Raw genomic sequence first — 20611 nt, 5'->3', positions numbered from 1 at the left:
ATAATTGAGTTTTGTCTGCGTTAACTTTGAGACCGTTTTTACGAAGCCAAACTGCGAGCGCTGCTAAATTTTGCTCCATGCACGCCACCAGAGCGTCAGCGTCCCGGGGGCTACCGAACACGGCCAACTGAGTGTCATCACAGTACTGCACTAGACACGTGGCATGCGAGACACTCTCAGGCTGAAACAACGGCATGTCATTTGCATATGCACTGTACAACAGGGGGCCCAAGGCGGATCCCTGGTAGGTGCCAATGGGGTTGGCCAATGGTTGAGAGAGCATGCTACGACCGTCCGGTGTCCGCGTCACAACCTTTTTTTTTTTTTTTTTTTTTTTAATTTATTTCGTTCATATACGCACATATGATGTATAGGTACACGTACATCGTGAATCACATGTCACTCATGTATATGGATGCTTGCACATATTGGGCATGTCACAATGCGAGCGCACCAAACGTTCACAAAAATCGCCCCGCCCCGCATCGCCCCGCGAATCCCACATGTACTCGTTCTCGCTGGGGCGATGCCCCAGGCCGCCGGCCGGGCCCGCGACCCGTCACCCTGATAGGGTGGCGAGCCGCGCGCCCGGCCGGCCGGCCGACCCTTAATAGGGCCGGCCTCCGGTTAGCCGGGTTGGGTTAGGGGCGGGCGGGACACGCTATGCAACAGAGGCGTTTCTTAGAGAAAGCGGGCATGTGAGAGTATGTGTTTGTGTGTGATGTTTGTGTTGTGTGTATAGGTGTGTGTGTGTGTGGGTGGGTGTGGGTGTGGGTGTGTGTTTGCATTTGTGTGTGTGTGTATAGGTGCGTGCGTGTGTGTGCGTGGGTGCGTGGGCCGGAAGCTCCGGGGATGCCGCGGCGACCTTGTTTTCTCAATTAGTTGCTTTGCAGAATTTGTGCGAGTGTTCCCCACTTTGTCTGAAATTCGTTCAGTTTGTCCTTTGACTTATATCGATTGTATTCTTTTTGCGCTTCCATCTTCAGCGTATTTAGCATGAAATTGAGAGAAGGGGTGCTTTTATTCAATCGGGCCCTGTGTACGACGTATTTACAAACTGTTATGACAATGATATCTATGCTTTGCATATCGTTAAGAAAGAACCAGTTTGTTATGTTAACGTATATAGCTTTGTTATATCTTTGCTTTATGTGTGATAAAACTTCTTTGATAAATATTTTAACTTTTGGGCAGAACCATAAGAGGTGAACTAGTGTTTCGATCGGTTCTCGACAGAAGGAACATTCGCTCGACGGCTCTATTTTCATTAGATGTAGCGATTTGTTTGTTGGAAATAAGCGTGTAACTATTCTATAATGAAAATACATAAAATAAGTGGACATGGTGGCAAGTAATACATTTTTTGTCGTTCCTATGATGTGACTACCGGTATCTCGTACCCACTTTTCTTTAATCCTCCGGTCGGCTGATATGTGTTTTTGGGTAAGGGATTGAACAAATATGTTGTATGCATACTTCGAAAATTTTTGTTCATTCATCACCAATTTTATTTTAAAAGGTATGTTTGGATTATCAATTGTTATTTTTTCACCGGACCGCAAACAATTTGGGAGGCTACGTACTAAACCCTCGTAGCAGAGAAAGGACATTTTAATTTGATAACTATTTTCTATTTCTTCTCTAGAATACAATTTTTCGGTTGTTTTGTCAAACAAATCGCAAATAAAACGAAGTCCTTTCCTTTCCCATGCAGTGATGATGGTTTTGGAAAATTTAGTATGATCCGAGAACCAGATTGTTTCCGATAAAATTTCTTCTGCGGTTGGTTTATAAACTGTAGCCAGTCTCATAAGGGCGTTTATGATATCTTTGTAGAAAGTGTTAGTTATCTTGGATTTTTCCACAGACAGTTTTTCTTTCCCGTAAGTGAGCAATCTTGTCGCATCGGGTATCTGTGTGTACGCCACATGTGTCCATTCAGCTTTAGATATCATTAACCGCTTCAGCCATGCTAGTTTCATGCTATCGATGAATGCCTTAACATCTACCATCTTCAGTCCATCGCGTTCATACCTTTGGATGAGTTTGGTGCGTTTTATTTTATCCCCCTTGTTACACCATATGAAGTTGTAAAGAAGGGTTTCAATCTCTTTTATCTGTTGGGCAGGGGGATTTGGCAGTGCCATAAATATGTGTACTAGCTTGGATATTAGTAAGGCTTTAATTATGCATATTTTCCCTATTGGGGTGAGATTTCTTCTTTTCCATTGTTCGATATCTCTGTTAATATTATGAACTTTTTCCTCCAAGTTTCGCTGCGTAATATTGTCAGTATTGTTGCTAAAATAAATCCCAAGAATTTTGAGTTCCTTCACTACCTTTATATGGCACCTGGAAGATAGTTGGTCTGTTGTTAATGTTCCTATTGGTAGACATGACGTTTTGTCTAGATTTACTTTTAGTCCTGATAGTTTAGCGAATTTCATCAATATCTCTAAGGCGCCTGATATCGAGGTGCTTGTTCCGTCAAGTAACAAGATCGTATCATCGGCATATTGTGAAATTCGGATTTGTTTATTTGGGGATACATTAACTCCTTTAATTGATTTAGATTTATTTATTAACCCTGCTAAAACTTCGACTGCAATATTAAACAAATATCCTGAAGACGGGTCGCCTTGTCTGATTCCACGCTGTAACGTTATCGCTGAGCCTAAGTGTCCGTTGATCATAATTCGGGAATAGTTTTCAGGATTAAGATACAGACAGTTAATCATTTTTAAGAAATAGGGGCCGAGTTTTAGACATCGGAGGACTGATCTTAAATATGTCCACGATACTGACTCGAAAGCCGCTTCGAAGTCTGCAGCTAGAATCATTGCGTCCATATTCTTTTCTTTTACTGACTCTATTGTATCAAAAAGTAAGCGAGTATTTTCTCCAATATATCTTCCAGATATATAAGCAGTTTGGGAGGAGCTAATTATTTTATCTATTATACTCTTGAAACGAATAGCTACGGCGGATGAAACTATTTTATAGTCGACATTTAACAATGTTATCGGCCTCCACCCTTTCAATGAATGTGGTGATTTACCTTGTTTGGGAATCATTTTTATTATCCCTTCTCTGTGAGAATTTAATTTTTGGCCTTGTGTGAGTGATGCGATAAAAGCTCTGTGTAAAAATGGCCCTAGTTCTGCCCAGAAAGTTCTAAAAAATTCAACGGGAAAGCCATTTGATCCCGGTGTTTTCCCTCTTTTCATAGAACGTAACGCGTTAGTTAACTCTTCCATTGTAAGTTGCGATTCTAATCTTAAGCTATCGCTTTGAGACACTGTCTTAGTAATGTTCTTCTTCACGACTGATTCCTCAACTGTTTCGTCTTTTCTGCTGCTATATTTAGCCTCTAGATTCCCTGTGAATTCTGATATAATGTTTTTTGTCTGAGTAATAATGCGATCTCCTTCTTTTATATATTGAATATGCTTAGATTTCCCGTTCCTCTTTTCTAGCGAGAGGAAATATTTAGAATTTTTCTCACCTTGTTCGTACCATGAAACGCGGGACCGAATAATGAGTCCTTCTATCATTGGCTGTCTCATTTCTTCTAATTTATATTTCGCCAACTCAAGAGAATCTAAATCCTCCTTCAGTCTGGATTCACTATAACGTTTTTGCGCTCTGATTACTTCTTGTTTCAAATTATTTTCAACTGTTCTCTTTTGTCTGGCTTGTTGCTTGGAAAATTTGATACTTTCTCCTCGTACCATCATAAGGAGTGTTTCGTAAAAAAGACATTCGCTTATTGTCAGCTGAATAGTTGAGTATTCAAAGTGGTCGGTGTAAACGTCTGAGTGATATGTTGGCACTGCGTATTGCTTTAAAGTGTCTACTATGCAAGTTTTTATGCGTTTTATAAATTCCTCGTTGAGTAGATGCGATGTGTTCAGCATCCACATTCCATTCCCTCTCAAGTCTTGTTTTATTTTAATTGTTAGAGTTATAGCATTATGGTCGGTTCGATAACCTGGTATAATTGTTGCATTCGTGATGATATTTGCCGAGTGATCGGTGACAAAGAATATGTCAAGTCGGCCACACTGGAATGGGTTTCTGCGTTCCCACGTATATTCGCGCTCACTGGGATTCAATCTTCTCCATATATCTATTATATTAAATTTATTTGCGAGCTGCATAAACGTTTTTCTTGCGTTTACATTGTTTTCTCTTTTGTAATTGAGACAGTCTATTTTTGGGTCTACCACGAAATTTAAGTCTCCGGCAAGAATAATATGATCGACCTCAATATTTTCTAGATGCGCAAATACCTCCTCAAAAAATATTGGGTTATCTCTGTTGGGGCCGTATATATTGATGAAAACAAATATTTCCGTTGATATTTCACATATAACAATCACATAATTTCCACACTCTGAGCTAATATTTTTTATTAAAGTGTGCTGTGTATTTTTATCGATTAATATGCATGTTCCTCGACTACGTGAAGAAACACACGAGTGGTAACAAGTTCCTCTCCACAAACTATTAAAGTACGGCAATGTGCGGGATGTCATATGCGTATCTTGGAGGAAAACTACGTTAAAATTGGATTTACGAATGTAGTGCAAGACATCGCGTCTTTTGCTTTGTTGGCTTAAGCCTCTGCAATTCATAGACAAAACATTTAGATTATCCATTGTCTGTTGGTTGCCCAATTGATTTTTTGCATGTCCCCGCTGCATCCCCAGAGCTACCAGCGAATATGTGAGTGTATGGGTGTGGGTGTTTGCGTATGTGTGTGTGCGTGTGTACTGTGACAGGTAGACGCGACATAGATTCACAGCAACGATTGGGTACGACTACTAATCCGCTCCTTCCAGACCCGACACTCCCCTCGCCTGGCACGTTGCCAGAAACAGTGGGCTAAAAGAGAGCCCGGGCGGCTATCAGACAACTTATCGCCTAATAACTAATAACTAACTAGCCGGAGTGTCATAACAAAAACGACCAGAAAGACCAGAAACACGTAAGGCAACTAATAAGCCGCTCAGCCAATCTCCTACTGATATCGTAAGAAGTCATTCTAGAGCGCTACTCATTAGATGAGCATATATTCATCGCTCCAGGCAGTAACATGGCGAATATGTAGTCTTACTTAACCTAGAACACTACTGAACTTAACTGACGTGCGCAAGGTGCAAGGTACCGGGAGTCGCCACCACTGCGACCGCCGGCAGCCGGGCCGCAACGCCGCGTCACAACCTGTTGAAAATGGTCACCGAGATAGCTAGCAAACCAGCGAGTATCGACACCATACTGTTGGAGTTTCTCCAGTAGCCGGTCGTGAGGGATGACGTCGAAGCATTTGTCCATTTAAAGTACCTAGTGGTCGGCACGTACCCTGGGCGGTGCTTTCTTTTTGGAAGTAAGACAGAGCCATTAGCCCATTACCCTCTCATATGAGAACCCCAAACTGAAAACAATTTAACCGAGGATTGGGAGTCAACCAGTGCCTCGCCTAAGCGCCTATCCGCAATACAATTGTTAACCATGCCCTCCTTTCAAATGCAGGGTAGTCGTGCACACTCTTATCAAAAAATGAACCTATCCGGCTTTCACAAATTACCTGCGTAAGGCGTAGAGCGTCATAACAACTCGGCTTTAAGTTTCTCCCAGGACCCATTTTATCACTTTTACACCTAATCCAAAATTTTCATTGTCCCACTCTCAGCGACCTTCACACTTGTAACCTCTTTCTCGAAATAATGCCAGGGCAGACTGGTGATTCGATGCAGTTCACACTTTCCAAGTGTTTCGTCAATCCGTCCTTTCCATCTTCAGGATAGTAGAATCCTTCGACCTTCTCCATGCCTCAACCTTTGTTTCGAGCTGGACGGGCAACTAGGTATATCGCATTCGAGCAGCTCCCATAGGAGCACAGGTCTGTAACCGGATACAGAAAGTGCTTGGGAAGGGGGGGGGGCTGGTTCATGGGTGGCCTGGATGGATGGGCTCAGCCTCGACGATTCACCATGCCCGCTCAGACCAATGTTTTCCCTAATTCCAATAATGCTTCTAGCTCTAAAATGGTCTGATTAGACAAAAGGCCTACCCTCAGTAAACAAATAAGCAATGCTTCACATCAACCACCTTATCAATCCGTGCAAACCATGAATTCTAAAAATAAACTATTATTTTCCAGACGCCCTCATCACTCCTGCCGAAGGGGTCTGTTGCCCCCCCCCCCCCCCGAGGGGGCATATCCCACATTTGCCGCTTCTGGGAGTTATCTTTTCTAACGTAAGGGCCAGCGGATTGCATCCCAGAGAATGACAATGCTATCTGTCGTCTGATACCAGACTACGTCCCCATTATTTAGTACAAAGTAGATCCAATTTTCAAAGTACCTCGCTATCTCTCAGCTCCGTTAGCATCGCCGACCGTTTGATGCAGGTCCTTTTCCTACCATGCGATTTTCAGATACTCGAAAACCCATTGCTCGAATAGCCCGATAAGCTGCGAGAAAAAGAAATGAGTGTTTGATAGCTGTTTAAGTGAGTTAATGTGAAACGTGTCGCAACATTCACGTGCAAATGCACCTTGCACTTTACATACCTACACGTCCCTCACGACTACAAAACGAGAGAGAGAGAGAGAGAGAGAGAGAGAGAGAGAGAGAGAGAGAGAGAGAGAGAGAGAGAGAGAGAGAGAGAGAGAGAGAGAGAGAGAGAGAGAGAGAGAGAGAGGGGGGGAAGGAGAGAGAGTTGGGGGAGCGTGGAAGAGAGGGAGGAAGATTGGGGAGAGAAGGAAAGAACCCACAACGTATCTCAAGTGAAGTCTATTTGATGTTCCTATACTTCCGCTGCCCTGCCAATTTGCCCCTCGTTGCGTTTTCGCAACACCCCTGTCTTTCCGATGTGCCCAACGTTGCGTTACCGCAACACGACTGTAGTCATATTTGAAAATAGTCACAAACCCTATTTGCAGCATAATTTGTTAACCCGCGCCCTGGTGTGGGTCTGAGCCACCTTCGCCCTGGTGGGGGGGGGCCAAAATGACCCCCCCCGTCTAACTCGAAAACGAAGAGGGCTAGGAAGACGCGGAAAAAAGCAAACGAAAGCCCATAACAAGTACGTTCGAAAGTATTTAGGTCATTTTTCCGCTAAGGTCAATATTGAGGTCGCTAGAGGTCATCATAGGTCAAATTTCAGTGTTTTCGGTGTTGCCGGACATATTCCGCTGTAGCTCGGAAACTAGAAGAGCTAGAGAGCCGCGGAAAAAAGCAATCGATAGCTCTTTTCAAGCTCTTTCGCCAAGGTTCGTCAGATTTGACCTCAGCTCAACGGTTTGGCCTACAGAGGTCATGCAAGGTCAACTTGGCAAATTTCGTTGAAAATGTTTTTAACTATAGCATGCATTCACGAGAAAATAGAGAAACGATTCATGCACCATCGTGCTTGGCTCGTCGAGACGCGTCGAATGATATATAGTTTGACCTCGAAAGGTCATTTTGAAAATTTGACCTCAGGTCAAGGTCATGACCTTACCGAAATAGGTCATGCTGCATATCATTCGATCCGCATTGACGAGACAAACACGATAAACGTCGAACGGAGTCTCTATCTCTATTCAATAACAAGTAAGTGCAGAAAAACCGCTGGTGACCTCTGGTGACCAGGGAGATGACCTAGCGTGACCTCAGCGAGGTCACAAGCAAATGGTTTCACATGGGCTGTGATTTGCTGACCCAAGACACTTCAATAACGAAATATAGGAACAATCACGCCCGATTTAGCTGAAAAACAACTACTTTCCGATTCTCCCATTGACTTATAATGGGGAGCAGCGATGACCTGACCTGACCTTAGGTCACATTTATAAAAAATCCGAGATAGCCATTTTGTAGAGCTGGGTGACATCTTCAAGTACTGTAAATTTTACATCGATCGGATAAAAGCTGTGCCTTTGAGAGAGCTTTGAACTTTTTTAGAGGTGGTGTCAGTTTTGGTGACCTTGTGACCTGACCTGACCTGACCCGAACCCCCCAAAAAAGGACATGATGTAAAAATGTTGAATAAACAGCTATACAAAGTTTCAGGGCGCTAACTCAAGTGGTTTCTGAGTTATCGCTGAAAAACCACAGGGGGGGGCCAAAATGGCCCCCCCCCACCAGGGCGAAGGTTAATAAAATGTATATTCTAACTATTGTAGGGACTCTGCAGAATATGTTCACACATTATTCATTACGATATAATTAATCACTTAATCTACTTATTTTGGTTTTCGTGACGTCATCACTGACGGGACCTTCGACTTCCCTCTGGGAGCTCTGGACGGTAAGTTACCGGCCGCACAGACTTGTAACTGCGTAGCATCATGCGCGGATTCATGCTAAACGCGCTGAAACTTGTCTCATCGGCGAGACGCCATTATACACTTCTCAAGATTTGATCACGTCGACGCTTGCTTGTGTTGCGAAAACGCAACGAAGGGCGTAAATGGGTTAAACTGAAATAGTAGTTTAATAGAGCTCAATTTTTGACCCCTTTTTCTCCAGCCTTTTGCTTGAAAGCACACTATAGCCTGAGATATTTCTCATTTTTCTCATCCGCCCATTTTACCATAGTCTATGTACTTTATGTCACCTATTATGAGGAACTTTGCACTTTTAGCTTTCCAACGAGCTATTGAATGTAGCATTTGGAAAAGTAAACCGGACAAAATATCTCCTTAAGAAAGTGGCCTTTAAGAGGAAAACATCCCATTGTTAAGGATAGGTGCAATTGACCCCATGGGCTGGTTCAATTGACCCTCGCATCGGGGTCATTTGAAACGGGCGTAGAGCTGTTTTATAAGCATGCGTTTGGCAGCAAAATATGTTTGAAACATAATTTTACATATCTTAAAATAAAGCCAAAAGAGCATATTTTTCCATGGCATTGTGCATTTTTCGATATGACAACTAGATCTCGCTGTTCAGGTCAATATATAAAAAGTGGTTCAACTGGCCCCGCTCTCCCCTATTAACTACTGAATTGATCAAACCACTAAACAGGGTGCAGCTTTTATTTTACTCTCACACTATAAGACACGTCTCACTTCTTCGCATAGAGGTAGTTAAAATAGCAATACCCAATGGCGAAAGTAGCGCTCTAAGGAAAAAGGCGGTGTCGAATGGTTTCGACGGTTAAACGAATGGTAAAAAGTTATCCCATTGCTAAAGTGTTGCGCATTTACTAACGTGTTGAGTTAAAAGCTTATTGACCCAGTGAATAGCTAAGTTGTTAAAGGGACAGTATCACCATTTTGATGAAATTTGACATTGCATAGGCCCCACCTTTCTGGTCCGGGAACTGAAGACCGATCCTCGAAGCTCCACACCGTTATCCCGCTATCGCCGCTCAAAGTACGAAAGGTGTACCACACTTTGAATCGTGCTTCACTGTCTTCACTGTTTAAATGTTTGCGCCGTTTTGAATTGACCGCCAGTAGGTAATAAAACTTTTACCCTGGTCATTTCATCAAATTTTATAAAGCCAAAACGTTTTTCGCACTTATTCATCACCGTTAAATTCATTAAATAGTCGTAGGCAATTTCCGCTGTTTCCTTCGGATTCTAGCGGCTCAACAAAGGAATTCCTCCAGCTTGAATCACAATCTCCCTCCAATGTATGACGTTTATCACGTGATTGTCACGTGATATTTTCTCCCATTGTCAATTGTCACGTCCAATTGTCACTCCCTCCAATTGTCACGTTATATTTTTATAGGCAATACCTAAGGCTACCTCTCCCTAAGGACAACTCAATCAGAAGAACGACCGCGTAAGCGTAGCGTCAATAATGTATTATCTGCGCCAGTTCTGTAGCAATTTTGCATGCTTCCAAACTGGCGGCCATGCTTGAATAGTGGTGGTTCGCTCATGAAAATGAATCATGAAAATGAAATGTGGTTGCAATATTTTTCACCGAGTTCGGTCCTCAAACTATGTTTTTCTGATTCAGAAAAATAAGAAATGCTAGTAAAAAAAAAATCAGCTCCATACATGGATTTTTTTCGATGATACTGTCCCTTTAAACCCCAGTCACGTTTTCCCCACCGGGCGGAGGACGTACGCGTGTATGTACAGCCCTCTGCAGACTGCGTGGTAGGTATTCTTTTTTCGAAAAAACCGAGAATAACGCGAATACAATGCTATCGGGCACTCGGAAATCGTAGCAGCAAGATGCGCGAGACTCCGCAGCTTAGATTGGCATTATCATCGTATGCATTTTCCATCCAGTTTGGCAACAAAACCCAAAAGTCCATATTTGCCCCCAAATCGAACTTTTACATTTTGTTGCCACACAAGGCGTATGCTTTATTTATTGATAGGCCCTATCGAAGGAGTGGAGCATGGCGCATCTATTTGCAGTGAGTTTCGACCGACTGATAACATGACTTTTGAATTATTATCAGTTTTGTCGGAAAAAGAATACCTACCACGCAGTCTGCTGAGGGCTGTACGTGATGACACTGTGCCTCGGATGACGTCACGGGGCGGTGTGTTGATGCCGTGTCCCGGATATTCCACAGGGCGGTGTATACGTGTTCACGCTGTTCGACTACTACTCGGCCTCGGGCATGGTGCTGCTGTGGTTCTGCTTCTTCGAGTGCGTGGCCGTCGCCTGGGTGTACGGTGGCGAGCGGTTCTACGACAACATACAGGGCATGGTGGGCTCCCGGCCCGGACCCTGGCTGAGAATCTGCTGGACCGTGCTGACACCGCTGCTCACTGCGGTAAGTCACTGACACTGACATAGTGACATACTGACACTGACATAGTGACATACTGAAACCACTGCTGACCGCAGTCAGGGTGACCTGGCTGACCGGTGGATTGTACCCACTACCCCCACCCCAGGCCGGTGCCTCGTGACCGAACGGACACCGGCCTGGGGTGACCTCCACCCCCACCCCCGGCACCCCATGGGGTACATTCGTAATCTGACCGGCGCGGTGTCCTTCCCCCAGGGTATATTCGTGTCCTGTCTACTGACCGCTCCCCCCTCCCCCAGGGTATATTCGTGTCCTGTCTACTGACCGCTCCCCCCTCCCCCCAGGATATATTTGTGTCCTGTCTACTGACCGCTGCCCCCCCCCCGGGTATATTCGTGTTCTGTCTACTGACCACCGCTCCCCCCCCCCCCTAAGGTATATTTGTGTCCTGTCTACTTGCCGCTGCCCCTCCTCCCCCCAGGGTATATTTGTGTCCTGTCTACTGACCGCTGCCCCCTCCTCCCCCAGGGTATATACGTGTCCTGTCTACTGACCGCTGCTCCCCCCCGGGTAGGTATATTTGTGTCCTGTCTACTAACCGCTCCCCCCTCCCCCAGGGTATATTCGTGTCCTGTCTACTGACCGCTCCCCTCGGGTATATTTGTGTTCTGTCGACAGACCGCTGCCCCCCCCCCCCCAGGGTATATACGTGTCCTATTCCTGTCTACTGACCGCTGCCCCCTCCCCAGGGTATATTTGTGTCCTGTCTACTGACCGCTGCCCCCTACCCCCAGGGTATATTCGTGTCCTGTCTACTGACCGCTGCTCCCCCCTCCCAGGGTATATTCGTGCCCTGTCTACTGACCGCTGCCCCCTGCCCCCCAGGGTATATTTGTGTCCTGTCTACTGACCGCTCCCCCCGGGTATATTTGTGTCCTGTCTACTGACCGCTGCCCCCCCTCCCCCTAGGGTAAATACGTGTCCTGTCTACTGACCGCTCCCTCCCCCCCCCCCCAAGGGTATATTTGTGTCCTGTCTACTGACCACTCCCCTCCCCCTCCCCCAGGGTATATTCGTGTCCTACTCTTGTCTACTGATCGCTCCCCCAGGGTATATTCGTGTCCTACTCTTGTCTACTGACCGTTGCCCCCCCCCCCCCGGGTATATTCGTGTCCTACTCCTGTCTACTGACCGCTGCCCCCTACCCCAGGGTATATTCGTGTCCTGTCTACTGACCGCTGCCCCCTACCCCAGGGTATATACGTGTCCTGTCTACTGACCACCGCCCCCCCCCCAGGGTATATACATACGTGTCCTGTCTACTGACCGCTGCCCCCGCCCCCCCCGGGTATATTTGTGTCCTGTCTACTGACCGCTCCCCCTCCCCCCAGGGTATATTCGTGTTCTCCCTGGTGACGCACACCCCGCTGAAGTACGACGGGTACGTGTACCCGCGGTACGCCGACGCCGTCGGCTGGATGCTGGCTCTGCTCTCCATGGTTACCATACCGGGCTACCTGGTCATCAGACTGGTACTGACACCTGGCGGCAGCCTCCTACAGGTGAGGATACCATACCGGGCTACCTGGTCAACAGACTGGTACTGACACCTGGCGGCAGCCTCCTACAGGTGAGGGAGGGGTACCATACCGGGCTACCTGGTCATCAGACTGGTACTGACACCTGGCGGCAGCCTCCTACAGGTGAGGGTGCCATACCGGGCTACCTGGTCATCAGACTTGTACTGACACCTGGCGGCAGCCTCCTACAGGTGAGGGTACCATACCGGGCTACCTGGTCATCAGACTGGTACTGACACCTGAGGGGTGTTCACGGGCACCGCACACTGCTGCGTGCGGTGTGTGCGGTACGTCCAGCAGGCGTGGGGGTAGGGGATGGGTAGGCGGCTCTGACGGCTCTGCTCTCCATGGTTACCATACCGGGCTACCTGGTCATCAGACTGGTACTGACACCTGGCGGCAGCCTCCTTCAGGTGAGGATACCATACCGGGCTACCTGGTCAACAGACTGGTACTGACACCTGGCGGCAGCCTCCTACAGGTGAGGGAGGGGTACCATACCGGGCTACCTGGTCATCAGACTGGTACTGACACCTGGCGGCAGCCTCCTACAGGTGAGGGTGCCATACCGGGCTACCTGGTCATCAGACTTGTACTGACACCTGGCGGCAGCCTCCTACAGGTGAGGGTACCATACCGGGCCCTCAGGTGTCAGTACCAGTCTGATGACCAGGTAGCCCGGTATGGTACCCTCACCTGTAGGAGGCTGCCGCCAGGTGTCAGTACAAGTCTGATGACCAGGTAGCCCGGTATGGCACCCTCACCTGTAGGAGGCTGCCGCCAGGTGTCAGTACCAGTCTGATGACCAGGTAGCCCGGTATGGTACCCCTCCCTCACCTGTAGGAGGCTGCCGCCAGGTGTCAGTACCAGTCTGTTGACCAGGTAGCCCGGTATGGTATCCTCACCTGAAGGAGGCTGCCGCCAGGAGGCTGTTCACGGACCCTGTGTGCGGTCGGACCGCACACAGCCTCCAAGCTCCGCCCACTGCGTCCCTACGTCAGCCTTGCGTCACCGCACACAGCGACCGCTGTGGCCGGTCGGGACTGGCCACAGCGGACCGTCCACCGCACGCAGCCGTGACGTCAGAGCCGCCTACCCATCCCCTACCCCCACGCCTGCTGGACGTACCGCACACACCGCACGCAGCAGTGTGCGGTGCCCGTGAACACCCCTCAGGTGTCAGTACCAGTCTGATGACCAGGTAGCCCGGTACTGACACCTGGCGGCAGCCTCCTTCAGGTGAGGATACCATACCGGGCTACCTGGTCATCAGACTTGTACTGACACCTGGCGGCAGCCTCCTACAGGTGAGGGTACCATACCGGGCTACCTGGTCATCAAACTGGTACTGACACCTGGCGGCAGCCTCATACAGGTGAGGGAGGTGTACCATACCGGGCTACCTGGTCATCAGACTGGTACTGACACCTGGCGGCAGCCTCCTACAGGTGAGGGTACCATACCGGGCTAACTGGTCATCAGACTGGTGCTGACACCTGGCGGCAGCCTCCTACAGGTGAGGGTACCATACCGGGCTACTTGGTCATCAGACTGGTACTGACACCTGGCGGCAGCCTCATACAGGTGAGGGAGGGGTACCATACCGGGCTACCTGGTCATCAGACTGGTACTGACACCTGGCGGCAGCCTCCTACAGGTGAGGGTACCATACCGGGCTACCTGGTCATCAGACTGGTACTGACACCTGGCGGCAGCCTCCTACAGGTGAGGGTACCATACCGGGCTACCTGGTCATCAGACTGGTACTGACACCTGGCGGCAGCCTCCTACAGGTGAGGGTACCATACCGGGCTACCTGGTCATCAGACTGGCACTGACACCTGGCGGCAGCCTCCTACAAGTGAGGGTACCATACCGGGCTACCTGGTCATCAGACTGGTACTGACACCTGGCGGCAGCCTCCTACAGGTGAGGTACCATACCGGGCTACCTGGTCATCAGACTGGTACTGACACCTGGCGGCAGCCTCCTACAGGTGAGGGTACCATACCGGGCTACCTGGTCATCAGACTGGTACTGACACCTGGCGGCAGCCTCCTACAAGTGAGGGTACCATACCGGGCTACCTGGTCATCAGACTGGTACTGACACCTGGCGGCAGCCTACTACAGGTGAGGGTACCATACCGGGCTACCTGGTCATCAGACTGGTACTGACACCTGGCGGCAGCCTCCTACAGGTGAGGATACCATACCGGGCTACCTGGTCATCAGACTGGTACTGACACCTGGCGGCAGCCTCCTACAGGTGAGGATACCATACCGGGCTACCTGGTCATCAGACTGGTGCTGACACCTGGCGGCAGCCTCCTACAGGTGAGGGTACCATATCGGGCTACTTGGTCATCAGACTGGTACTGACACCTGGCGGCAGCCTCATACAGGTGAGGGAGGGGTACCATACCGGGCTACCTGGTCATCAGACTGGTACTGACACCTGGCGGCAGCCTCCTACAGGTGAGAGAGGGTACCATACCGGGCTACCTGGTCATCAGACTGGTACTGACACCTGGCGGCAGCCTCCTACAGGTGAGGGTACCATACCGGGCTACCTGGTCATCAGACTGGTACTGACACCTGGCGGCAGCCTCCTACAGGTGAGGGTACCATACCGGGCTACCTGGTCATCAGACTGGTACTGACACCTGGCGGCAGCCTCCTACAGGTGAGGGTGCCATACCGGGCTACCTGGTCATCAGACTGGTACTGACACCTGGCGGCAGCCTCCTACAGGTGAGGGAGGGGTACCATACCGGGTAGGGTGGCACTTAGCAATAGGGCGAATTTCATTTTATCCTATTTTTAGGCGTGCGGGTGGTTTTCTGGTTCCATCCCCGTAGAAAATAATGTGTGAAAAATGATTTTGAAAAATATTGATATTTACGGGTCGCAAATTGAGGTCAGTTAACAGTTTTTGGGGAAAATCAACTTTTTTTTTTAACTGTTTGAAACCTATTTGGAATAACATATGCGGTCATCAAACGTCATTTCCGACGTATTTTGGCCTTTATTTGTTAAGCAATTGCTTATCCCATCACTTCCGGCCGGTCGTAGCCAGTCCAGGTCAGGCCAAAACAGGTCTGACCTGGGCTGTTTTACCCATCCCAGGCCTGTTTTGGCCTGCGACCGGTGCCCTATGCGAGATATGTCCCTTTTCTGCCAAAGAGAAGGTGAAGAAGAAGTTGGAGTCAACCAATCGCAGACGGGCGAAAGCAGAGGCGAGAGTGTGCATTGAGCTGCACCGGTCTATTGTGATTTCGGGAATTTCTTCCGTGGGCGCTTCTTCCGTCTCTAGAGCCAGTGCCAGCAACAGACTTAATTCGTATATGATGTGCGGCGCGCACACGAAGAGAACGTCTTCGACGATGGCGACCATTTATAGAAAATCTAAACGTCGACTCACGCGGGTAAGCGCATGGGGGCGAGTGGGCGTCCCCAACAGTGAACTAGCCTCGACTGGACCCAACTGTCCAACCGTAATGTGTGAAGCACACGTGAACCTGCTATCAACTGCGGCTCGGAACTTAGGATACGTTTTCGGCTGAACCGCGAGTCCTGAACCGTGAGGGAAGGGGAGCATCGACCGATTATTCGTGCTGGTGTTGGAGAGGGGGGGGGGGTCAGGGTGTCGAAGCTCATCGCCGTTCCCAAACTCTCGTCCATCCAAGCACAGGTCATGTGCTCACAGCACTGGGGGACTAGGAGCTGGAGAAGCGAATCTGCGGCCTTTTCCTTCGACACCACGACGGCGAACAGCATGCTGGTGAACGGAGATTTAGCCCTCATCGAGCAAAAGTTGGATCGGCCCTGGATCGTTTCGCCGTCGACGACGTCCCGGAGAGGGACGAGGTGCTGGTCAGCTTCCGCCGCTTCCTCGACTACGCCCAGCTCCGGGAAGACTACCAAAAACTCCTGGAGCTCTGCGTAATTGCTCTCGGTGGAGTTCCAAAGCACGGCATCCGCTTCTTCGCTGCAGAGTACTCCACTGAGTTATGTGGATAGCAAAGGCCATCCGTCCTGTGGATGTCTTCCTCTTCAGGGAGCAGTTCCGGCTGACGGCGGCCGAGGCCCAGGTCATCAGACGCTGTGCGCTGTCGTCGTCTGCACTCTGCACGTACGCCGCCGCCGCCGCCGCCGCCTGGTCTCGGACTCTACTCCCCCTACTGCGCCGGCTCGGGACCTGACCTCCGTGAATGCGCTCTGCAACTACCCCGACAAGGAGCTGTCGAAGGCGACAGTCCCGGTCTTCGGCCGTCACCTGTAGTGATCGACTGGTGACTGGAGCTTTTCGACCCAGACCCTCGGGATCAATCAAGTCATGGTGTGGGTAATAGTCTTGCAGGAGAGAGAGGGGACGAGGACCCGCCCCACAAGCCCTTAGTGGACACCATGAACGCCGCTCTCGCGACCAAGACGTTGGCGAGCTTCCTCACACCATCGTTCAAACAGCTCTCAAGGATCCACGACCTGGACGCAGGGCTCATCATCAATGACCAAGACCACTGGGAGGACAGTAGCTACCAAAGCGCCGCTCGTGTGGTCCGGGAGCTGCGGGTGGTGAATGACTTCACCAGGCGCGGTGTGGCACTGATGTAGGCCTGGCACTCATGAAAGACACAGATTAGCGCCAGTTCTTCCTCCATGTCGTTGAAGATCACAGACAACGCTAGCCTGAAGCCCGAAGATCGGCTGCAACTGCTACCCAGGCCACACACAAAGGGATCTGGGTATCCACTGCCCATGATACCCCTCCCTCCAATGAGGCGCCAATAGTCTACAAAAGGGGGGAACTGGAGTAGCGAAGTACATAGACCAGTGGTCCGGTGTGACCGAAAATGCGTGGAATATCGATAAACAATATGAAAATGACCAAGAAATGCCTTATTATCATCCAAATACAGTTACATAGCAAAGTCAGAAGAGAATTTGATGATATCGAAATTTCTTACAAAAATCTCAACTTTGACCTTGATTCGCGACCTCTAAATATCAATATTTTCCCACAAAAATTTGCCTACCTTATTTTTTACGGGAATGGAACCGTTAAACCACCCGCACGCATTAAAAATCAAAAATCGATTTTTAACCCTCGCCCGCACATGCCATTTTCCCATCCTAGAACGCACATGGGGGGGGGGGGGTGGTTGCCACCCCCCGCGCCATTTCGTTCCTGTTGGAGATAGAGCTTAGCAGTAAAGACCAAAAAGATTCTTTGGGAAGAGACGAATCCAATGATACCCAGTTTTACCTTCTCAGGTCAGTCATTGACCTTCCAGGTCAGGTCAAACTAAAAAATGTTGCTGTTTTGGGTCACCGTTGGATATCAAGTGCGCTGCTTATCAAATACCGATGACGATGCTGTTTTCTGGTGCCAAGCCAGCTAGAACCCCTTTGTCACACTATCCGACCAGAATTTTGCTGCTGAGGTCATTTCAGGTCAAGTTAGGTCAAGGTCAATTATATGTGTTTGTATGTCTGTGTGTGTCTGTGTGTATACTGATGTGTGCACCGATTGTTTTTGGGTCCATATCACATGAAATCATGATCTGAGAAGCTTTTACCAAAAATGCAGTCAAAAAAATTCACAAAAAGTAAATTCAGCTTGCCTAAAACGCAATTATCTTAGATGACCTAGGTTGACCTTGACCCTGACCTTGACCCCTGTACATCGTCGAACAACATGTTCCATGATAGGTGGGAGGTAAGACTGGCAAAAAAGGCCGAAATCAGGGTGTCAAAAGCTCACAAGGCCCATGGCAAACGCAAGATGTTGAGAATTGGCCATTTGGGTCATGACATGACCTGAAAAACAAGGTCATATCTCCGAAACCAAAAATCACAGAAACTTGAAATTTTCAGGGGACATCAAGAAAGGATAGACGAGCAGCTATACGAAAAATCAGCCTTCTAGCTCTAAAAATGTTGAGTGCAGAGCAGAAAGACTGCCTGGGGGGGGGGGGTGGCAACCACCCCCCCCCCCATGTGCGGGCGAGGGTTAAGTGCCACCCTAATACCGGGCTACCTGGTCATCAGACTGGTACTGAAACCTGGCGGCAGCCTCCTACAGGTGAGGGAGGGTACCATACCGGGCTACCTGGTCATCAGACTGGTACTGACACCTGGCGGCAGCCTCCTACAGGTGAGGGCACCATACCGGGATACCTGGTCATCAGACTGGTACGGGGACCCGCAGTTGCTACTGTATAGCGACCCTGAGTAAATTGTCCCAGCACCCTCACAGGGAACAACGATAAGCTGTCAGAGGGCACGCACAGAAAACCTCAGCTGCTCTTGTACAGGGACGGGCAGTCGATATCAATGTTATCACTTGTTACTGGACAGGACAGACGGTTAGGCTTGGGGTTCGTGTACAGTAGCAACTGCGGGTCCCCGTACTGACACCTGGCGGCAGCCTCCTACAGGTGAGGGAGGGGTACCATACCGGGCTACCTGGTCATCAGACTGGTACTGACACCTGGCGGCAGCCTCCTACAGGTGAGGGAGGGGTACCATACCGGGCTACCTGGTCATCAGACTGGTACTGACACCTGGCGGCAGCCTCCTACAGGTGAGGGAGGGGTACCATACCGGGCTACCTGGTCATCAGACTGGTACTGACACCTGGCGGCAGCCTCCTACAGGTGAGGGAGGGGTACCATACCGGGCTACCTGGTCATCAGACTGGTACTGACACATGGCGGCAGCCTCCTACAGGTGAGGGTACCATACCGGGCTACCTGGTCATCAGACTGGTACTGACACCTGGCGGCAGCCTCCTACAGGTGAGGGTACCATACCGGGCTACCTGGTCATCAGACTGGTACTGACACCTGGCGGCAGCCTCCTACAGGTGAGGGTGCCATACCGGGCTACCTGGTCATCAGACTGGTACTGACACCTGGCGGCAGCCTCCTACAGGTGAGGGAGGGGTACCATACCGGGCTACCTGGTCATCAGACTGGTACTGAAACCTGGCGGCAGCCTCCTACAGGTGAGGGAGGGTACCATACCGGGCTACCTGGTCATCAGACTGGTACTGACACCTGGCGGCAGCCTCCTACAGGTGAGGGCACCATACCGGGATACCTGGTCATCAGACTGGTACTGACACCTGGCGGCAGCCTCCTACAGGTGAGGGAGGGTACCATACCGGGCTACCTGGTCAACAGACTGGTACTGACACCTGGCGGCAGCCTCCTACAGGTGAGGATACCATACCGGGCTACCTGGTCATCAGACTGGTACTGACACCTGGCGGCAGCCTCCTACAGGTGAGGATACCATACCGGGCTACCTGGTCATCAGACTGGTACTGACACCTGGCGGCAGCCTCCTACAGGTGAGGGTGCCATACCGGGCTACCTGGTCATCAGACTGGTACTGACACCTGGCGGCAGCCTCCTACAGGTGATGGAGGGGTACCATACCGGGCTACCTGGTCATCAGACTGGTACTGACACCTGGCGGCAGCCTCCTACAGGTGAGGGAGGGGTACCATACCGGGCTACCTGGTCATCAGACTGGTACTGAAACCTGGCGGCAGCCTCCTACAGGTGAGGGAGGGTACCATACCGGGCTACCTGGTCATCAGACTGGTACTGACACCTGGCGGCAGCCTCCTACAGGTGAGGGAGGGGTACCATACCGGGCTACCTGGTCATCAGACTGGTACTGACACCTGGCGGCAGCCTCCTACAGGTGAGGGAGGGGTACCATACAGGGCTACCTGGTCATCAGACTGGTACTGACACCTGGCGGCAGCCTCCTACAGGTGAGGGCACCATACCGGGATACCTGGTCATCAGACTGGTACTGACACCTGGCGGCAGCCTCCTACAGGTGAGGGAGGGGTACCATACCGGGCTACCTGGTCATCAGACTGGTACTCAGGCGCGGATACAAGGGGGGGGGGCATGGGGGCCATGGCCCCCCCCCCCTTGGCCGATTTTTTTTCAAAAATAAAATAAAAAGTTAAAAAGCTGAAAAGGGGGCCTCCTGAAAATAAAGTGGCTATTCATGTTGAGATGTTGCCTGAACAGCTAGATAAGCTCAATAGACGCAGTTTTTTTTTTGGGGGGGCCAACAAGTGGGAAGATGGGGCCTCCAACAGGTGGGATTATGGGGGCCTCCTGGTTTCTAATGGCCCCTCCCTTGGAGATTTTCTGGATCCGCCCCTGCTGGTACTGACACCTGGCGGCAGCCTCATACAGGTGAGGGCACCATACCGGGCTACCTGGTCATCAGACTGGTACTGACACCTGGCGGCAGCCTCCTACAGGTGAGGGTGCC

The 20611-nt window shown here is 49.9% G+C and overlaps 1 protein-coding gene across 1 annotated transcript in view; it reads left to right on the top strand.

Moving 5' to 3' along the window:
• Nucleotides 1–20611, top strand: part of LOC122365234 (sodium- and chloride-dependent taurine transporter-like) — a 55387-nt gene that overhangs the window by 31258 nt on the left and 3518 nt on the right. The window contains exons 12-13 of the mRNA XM_043336236.1: nucleotides 10540–10743; nucleotides 12114–12284. Coding sequence (XP_043192171.1) covers nucleotides 10540–10743; nucleotides 12114–12284 — 375 coding nt within the window. The remainder of the gene's footprint in view (nucleotides 1–10539; nucleotides 10744–12113; nucleotides 12285–20611) is intronic.

Source organism: Amphibalanus amphitrite, unplaced genomic scaffold (genome assembly GCF_019059575.1).
Source record: "Amphibalanus amphitrite isolate SeventyFive unplaced genomic scaffold, NRLGWU_Aamphi_draft 000724F_arrow, whole genome shotgun sequence".
Lineage (NCBI taxonomy): Eukaryota > Metazoa > Arthropoda > Thecostraca > Balanomorpha > Balanidae > Amphibalanus > Amphibalanus amphitrite.
Note: the sequence above shows the minus strand (reverse complement) of the source record. Positions and strands in the feature narration are given on the sequence as shown.